The sequence below is a fragment of the Vespa crabro genome, chromosome 1 (assembly GCF_910589235.1).
Source record: "Vespa crabro chromosome 1, iyVesCrab1.2, whole genome shotgun sequence".
Lineage (NCBI taxonomy): Eukaryota > Metazoa > Arthropoda > Insecta > Hymenoptera > Vespidae > Vespa > Vespa crabro.
This window is the reverse complement of record NC_060955.1, coordinates 4,905,694-4,913,193: the sequence shown is the minus strand read 5'-3', so window position 1 is coordinate 4,913,193 and position 7,500 is coordinate 4,905,694. Positions and strand designations below refer to the sequence as shown.

Below are 7,500 nucleotides of genomic sequence, written 5' to 3'. Positions count from 1 at the left end.
GTCCAACTACAATGTAGTGTGTAACCGCTAGAGTCGGCTTAAGGGGTAGTACCTTAACTAACGTAACAAACAAAAGAAGGAACATTTAACAGGCGAGAATGCGCGCTCTTCCGACCTAGCCACTTTCCATGCTTTTCTCTTTTGCCAGGATCCGTCAAGCGCGAGAATCTCTGCTCGTAGGATTCTCTCTGAACCGACCATTCTTTTACGCTCAAGTTAACTCCTCGTGTACCCTTTAAGTATAGAAGTACATATGTATATACCTTCATACCTAAACAAATTACAGAGAGGATCCTTTCAATGCGTTTTATCTCGCATAGATATAGCGGAGATTTTCTACCTTTAAAAATTTTTAGTCGTTCATTCCCTTTCATCTCGCATATAAAGTAGATAAAATTACCAACATCTATTTCATATATACTTCAGTGGTTGTAATCATCAACGAGAGATTATAAAATTCATTATTGAAATCATTTGTCGATGATAAATAAAATCGAGTATTCACGAGAGTTCGTATATCAATGAGAAATAGATACATACGTACGACATAGCTTGTAATTTACACCATATCACATGTGTTACATACTCGTGTAATTCGAATCGTTACACGTTAATTGGAAGTTAAATTTAACGGATGGTAGTTGATAGTTTACGAAATGACCCAATCCATAAAAGATTCAACGTGGCCTCGGATCTCCGATTTTCATGTATATTTGATAAAGTATAATGATTTTTTAACTATTGTTAATGCGTAACTACCTGCGATTTCTGTTCAAAGAAAAATTTCACGAACGGCCATCACACGACATACATACTTAAATAAATAGGTATGAAATAAAATACCTAATGTCGAGATGACACGTTATTTTCCAAAGTGAAAAATCTCTAATTACCATTCTTAATGTCGGTCGACGGAAAAATATCGCATTGTTATCGACCTGAGCGAAACGATTAGAATTAATATTGTCGAAGCGTATATGCGCATATTATAAGGGAACACGCGAATGTATTCGATATTTTGTTTTTTCTTTTTCTCTTCTTTCTTTTTTTTCCATCCTATTAATGTTCTTATTTCCGTCGCGGTGGTATTATCAAAGAGGTCCATGCTAGTCGACTCACTTCCAACGCATTTCCTAGTGTCCTAGAAACGTTCGATAAACCGATACGAGAAAAGCAGGAATAAACGACATATTAATTTCAAAAAACAAAGATAGTAAAGTGTCTTGTCGAACGAAAAAAGATGGATATATACATAGAGAAAGAGAAAAAGAGAGAGAGAACATTTCAAATGCAAAATTGTCCGGTAATTTATAACATTCGATGTCGAGTCGCTTCTGCTCACTCGAGAAACGAGAATACATCGTCGAGTTTCGCGATAAAGTAATAACATATGTGTGCACATACGTGGTACAGCGTTTTCCGGTAGAAAACGAATGATGAAACGGATGAGTGAGAGAGAGAGAGAGAGGAGATAGAAAAAAAAATATAGTAGCACGTAGCCCGGCAGGCTCGTCAAACGAAATCGTTCTCTTTATCTTCTGCTTCTAGAGCCCTACGCCGCCGCAATACGTATTCTGGTATCACAATAACCGGATGATAAACTACGACACCTCGCGGGGCAGCGTCATCGTACAAACCGATCCAGGACCAACCCAGAGTCGACTGACGATACGCCAGGCCGTAGAATCGGACACCGGCAATTACACGTGTAACGCGTCCAATACCAAGCCTGCATCCATCTTTGTCTTTGTTACCGAGGGTGAGTATATTTATGTACATACATACATATGTATTAGCAGTCTAACTAAAATAACATAAACGTATCGTTTCGCACAACATATATTCTTAAAAAAGAATTAAAAAGAAAAAAAAAGAGAGAGAAAAAAGCGAAGAAGAAGATGAGAAAGAAGAAGTAACTAATCTTAGTCGTCATTCGGTAGTGATTAATGTCCTTTCATATATCATGTATAAAAGAGAAATAATAAAGAAAAAGAAAAAGAGATAATAACAAATGGACATCTTCGTGAATTCATAAAAACGAAACAACAATACTCGGAATCCAAAACGCGTACGTTATACGTTTCACCTTTTACGATAATTAAGAGTGAACGCGATAACGTAACTCCCTCGAGGTATTCACCAGCCTCTCGGAGAATCGTTGATTTATTTTTCTACTATTCTTAGGGGAAGGAAAATTAATGAAAAGTTCGAAATACATTGAAGTGTTCTACGTTTAGATAACGGGAAGAGAATAAAACTCTCCAGACACTATTTATGATTAGAAAGGAATTTAATGTGTATTTATTCGTAGAGAAGAAAAGAAAAGAAAAAAAAAAAGAAAAACGAAAGAGAAAAGAAAGAAAAATACGAATATAATAGCCTTTAATGAAAGACAAACGAAAATGAAAAGATATGACCGTTTATAAAATGTGATAAAAAAAATTAACATTTCGGTGAATAAGTAAGTGAACATCTTTGAATCGGCTTCTTACACGTTAATAAGTATTTATGAGAGGATGAGAATAAATAGATTACGATGAACAAAGAGGCATTAGAAAGGTATTAAAAGTAAGACCCTTCAACTTCCGAGTATGCTTGAGTACATACATACGTACATACGTACGTACGTATGTATACGTATGTATATATGTTTATATTTACGTACGTATTTATGTATAGACGTATATACGAATGTATATTTCTGATCCGATTAAACGAAACTGCTTCACGCGTTGCACGAGAAACAACTTAAAAAAGGTCGAAATATATTCATCGAGGTAACTAAGGTTACGCGTTTCTACTTTCCCCTGTAACCAACCCCCCGGTCTTATAGCAAGCTTTATATTAAAAAACAAACATCGTCTGTTATTATAACGTGTACTCTTTTCTCGGTAGCCCTTAGCCACTTTTTTCCACCAAACGAAAATACACTTGAGCAAGCAAAAAACCACTCTCTTTCATTATTTCTCCCATCGTAGTTCATTAAACGAAACGACAAAATGTAGTAACTTGTATGTTATATAAATAAGTACATTTGTTAAAAATTTGTAAATAATGTAAATCACGAGGTTCTTTCACGATTCGAAGGAGAAACACAAAGAAACGTGTTCTTTTTTTTTCAAGCAATTGTGTGTGTGTGTACGTGTGTGTATGTGTACGTATGTGAATACAACAAAAAGAAACAAAGTGACATATTACTCGTTAAATTTTTTATCAACGCACAAGACACGCTCTCATAGAAGCAAAGGGATATTTTTAAAAATAATACGTGCTTTAATAGGCGCTCCAATAAGTTTCTGGATGTATGTGTGTGTATGGGTGTGGGTGTATGGTGTACATGCGCATACTCACGCACATAACTCGTCTCAGCGTCAGGAGATCGAACGTGTTGGGATCCACGCCCCACCAGGAGCACTCGAGCGAGCTTGCAGAGAGAAAGAGAGATAGATAGAAGAGCTTCTTCGGTCCTTCGACGATCGATCACTTCGATGACCTCCCCTAGCGTGCCTCTCTATTTCTCACACACTCACACATTCTCCCTCTCTCGTATATTCTACACATACACACACACACACACGTATATATATAATATATATCCATGTTTTTCTACGTACAATATATTATACATGTCTATATACATACATACATACATATATATATATATATATATATATATATATATATATATATATATATATATTATATGTTTAATTCCTTCTTAATGAGACTCAAAGCTAACGACAAAGGCTTGACGAACAAAAAACTTCATTCTCTCTGTCTCTCTCTCTCTTCCACTCTCTCTTTGTCGAAATTCTTGGGGTTGACACAAAAAAAAAATCGTAATCGGCTCGTTCAAAGGGCAGAACGGTTCGCTGTGAAACCCTCATAATCGACCGAAGAAAAGAGGAAGGAGGAGTTGCCTTGTCGGAAAAGCTTAATTAGATTACGAAAAAAACAAAGGGGTCGAGGGTGAAAGGATCATCTTGATCCTTCGAACGATGTAATCTCAAGAATCGTGAGGGATAACAAGACTTGCCCTAACTTTTGTCTTTTGGTCTTCTAAACATTCGTTTGGTTTCTTATATATATATATATATATATATATATTTTTTTTTTCTTCTTCATTAGATTTTCTTCTTTACTTTCTATTTTTTTCTTTTTTCTTTTTTTTTATTTTTCTTTTTTTTCATGATTAAAACAAGGAAAGTTACTTGTCGACTTTATAAATGTTCATTTATTTTTTCGATCCCTTTCATATTCTTCACTTTCAAAAGATCGATTCGAACTAGGACATAATCGATCTTTTTTTCCTTCTTTTTTTTGTCTTTTATTTTATTTTTCTTTTTTTCTTCTTTCTCGTCTTTCTAGATGGTATTACCTGAAGTATAAAGGTCAGGCGTGATCTTCCATCGCGAGATAAGACGTTTTCTCTATCTTCCCTTGCACAGGACCAAACTTAAGTCCAAGACGATGCAAAGGGTGAACGAGGAAGCTCCAGCTCGCCTTTCGAAGCTCGTACCGAGTGTCCATGAAAAAGTAATGAGAGAACGCTGCAAAGGTTGCCTCGTAGTTTTCCTCGTGTTACTCTACTTGAAAGGAGGAAAAGAGAGAGAGAGAGAGAGAGAGAGAGAGAGAAAGAGAGAGAGAGAGATAGAGATAGAGATAGAGAGAGAGAGATAGAGATAGAGATAGAGATATAGATAGAGAAATAAAGAGAAAGAGAGAGAGAGATATTTAGTCGACCTAATTTCAATTCGAACCATTTCCCGATGGAACGTTTATGAGAAAACGAATTCTATATGAATGTACATTCAAACGTAACACAGAAAATCTTAATTATTTAATCACTTTTTCATTAACATTCTAAATTCATTTTAACGGTGATTCATGTATTTGTTATTATTGAATTATAACAGATGAAAGAATAGAATTTACATCGTTTATAGAAACCGCATACTTTAATCGATTCCAACGATTTTCAATAGATGAATAATCAAATGAAATATTATTAATTCACAAAACGAACTTTTCATTCGGATACTTGTAATACATATATATGTATATATGTGTATGTATATATATATATATACATGTATATATATACATGTATATATATACATGTATATATATATATATATATATATATACATGTGTACATGTATACGTAGTTTTCATCCAAGTAGATCTCCGTTAGATGTACACATTCTGATGAAATTTTGAAGACACCAAGTCCATTATGGCGTCGCCTCACAGACCACGAATTTCGCGCGTGTACTAACGTCCTGTACCTACGGCGCCATATATACACAGAGGATCGTAATTCACGCTCTCCCGGGAACATATGGGCGAACGGCTCGCCGTAAATTACGGTAAAAATGTGCATGCGCTCGCGCTTCACGAAGGACACGTATACCCGATGAATGTTGCAAATCTGAAGGCCCCGGAGCTTTGCGTCATGAATCCTGATAGTACACGTAGGAAAACGTGACGGCTAAGAAATCACGACCTTCTTTTTTCTCTTTCCTTTATTTTCTTCTTTTTTCTTTGTTCTAACTTTTTTATTTCTTTTTTTTTCTTTTTTTTTTTTTTTATAATCATCTCGCAAAATACCAACTCTTTTTCAACAAATCCGAATAAAAGAAATTTTCTACTTTAATATTTTGAGTAATAGATATTATAATCAAGTGCATATACAATTTTAAGTCAAATCGATGAAATTTGCTACATAATTTAAAAGAGTATTAATTTGCAATAAATAATAAACGTATTTAAGTACATCGTCGATAAATGCAAAGCTAATGATACGCGCATTCGTTTAATTGATTAAATTTTTTAATAATCTTTATTGAAGAATAATAATAAAAACGGATAATATTAATGCGAACGTATATTGCACGAATTATAATATAAATTATAACATATTTTATTTATTATTTTTAAGTCATCAAAGAGATGTTTTTTATGTCAAGTAGATCACTTAATAGAATATTACTTTCCGTTATGGTCCATACACGGCAATACTATTACATAAAGATAATTAATAAGTACTTTAAAGGATCGTTCTCTATCAAAGTCGAAAAATTACATGATTTATTTCTATTGATATAATACTTTCGATATTAATTTCTTTCATGTTTCCCGTTAGGAATCCTTCGATATCGTTTCATTGAATTTCCTTTTTCTCTTTTTAGAAACTTTGAACTCGGTCGATCGATGTTGAAAGAAAACGTAAAAAGTCGAAATGATCGTACAAAAATTGTCGAACGCCAATTACTACTCGTTCACTTTCTTAGATTAAAGCGAGAAGCTTAAGGCTCTTTGAAGACTAAAACACGGAAGCCTTACGCATTATACCGGCCCAGTTGTCAGACTGCGAACGTCCCTTTGTGCTTTGGTACACGTCTTCTATAATGCTGTAGCGGCGACGTAATTGACAAAGTTTACGTCGACTCTTGTTCATAAATCTAGAACTCATTTAGTTTCGAAGATCTCCACTATTTGATCAGGAAGTTGAATTAAACCGCTTTATTGTCAGACACCAGCGTCGATATTTCCCTCCTTTGAGTTCCAGAATATCAATTAAAAGTGTTATCAAGAAATTGATCACAAGAATAGAACGATATAAATAATTTCATGAAAGGAGAACTACACTGTGTTTGTTAAATAGTAATGATCTTCATATGTATTTATGTATGTATATATATATATATATATATATATATATATATATATATATATAAATATATACATATTTATGTATGTACTATACTATAATACACATATGGTATAATATATAGAGAGATATATTTGGTCGGAGGTCGTTAAATCGAAGGTTTCTTAGTTTGCCGCAAATCACGGTACCCTTACTTTCCTTATAGCTTTACCCTAGCCGAATTTAACTTTCCGATTAATTAACGTAGGGTCTCCCAGGCGAGATATAAGCCAAGAACGAAGTTAAACCGAGATAGCCGTTCAGAGTAAAACATTTTGTATGGGACGCCGGCAACACCGGTTGCCTAGAAAAAAAGGGTACTTGAGCTAACTAAGCGGAAAGTTAACGTAATTCTTGCGAAAGTCCGAACAAAGCGAACTAACAATGAGTCCGTTTGCGGGAGACTCGCAAGCGTAACGAGAAGAACTCGAGGGACAAAATATCGGTCCGGTCGACGATTACAACCTTCCACAATTTTCCTATAGCATGAATTTCCTTCAACTAGATTCATCGTCTCTCTTCCTTCTTCTCCTCCTACTCTTTCTCATCCTTTGAATTATACATCGATCACGAACGATCGGGGGAATAATGAAATAATGAATTACATTTCATTCATCTAACCGATTTGCCATCGTTCTCGCACACAGGAAAAAAAAAGAGCTCGTTTAAAAATTGCATTAGATTCGATTATCGACAACGTATCTATGCTCGTACGAATTTTAAACTTATTCTCGTACATCCTTTCATCTTTTTCCAACGTCAAACGATGTCCTATATCATCGATCATA

General features: G+C 34.6%; 1 protein-coding gene across 4 annotated transcripts in view; it reads left to right on the top strand.

Moving 5' to 3' along the window:
* LOC124425972 (zwei Ig domain protein zig-8) overlaps positions 1-7,500 on the top strand; it is a 187,970-nt gene that overhangs the window by 179,512 nt on the left and 958 nt on the right. For all 4 annotated transcript variants that reach the window (XM_046967141.1, XM_046967131.1, XM_046967159.1 and 1 more), the window contains exon 6: positions 1,549-1,759. In XM_046967141.1, the coding sequence (XP_046823097.1) occupies positions 1,549-1,759 (211 nt within the window). The remainder of the gene's footprint in view (positions 1-1,548; positions 1,760-7,500) is intronic.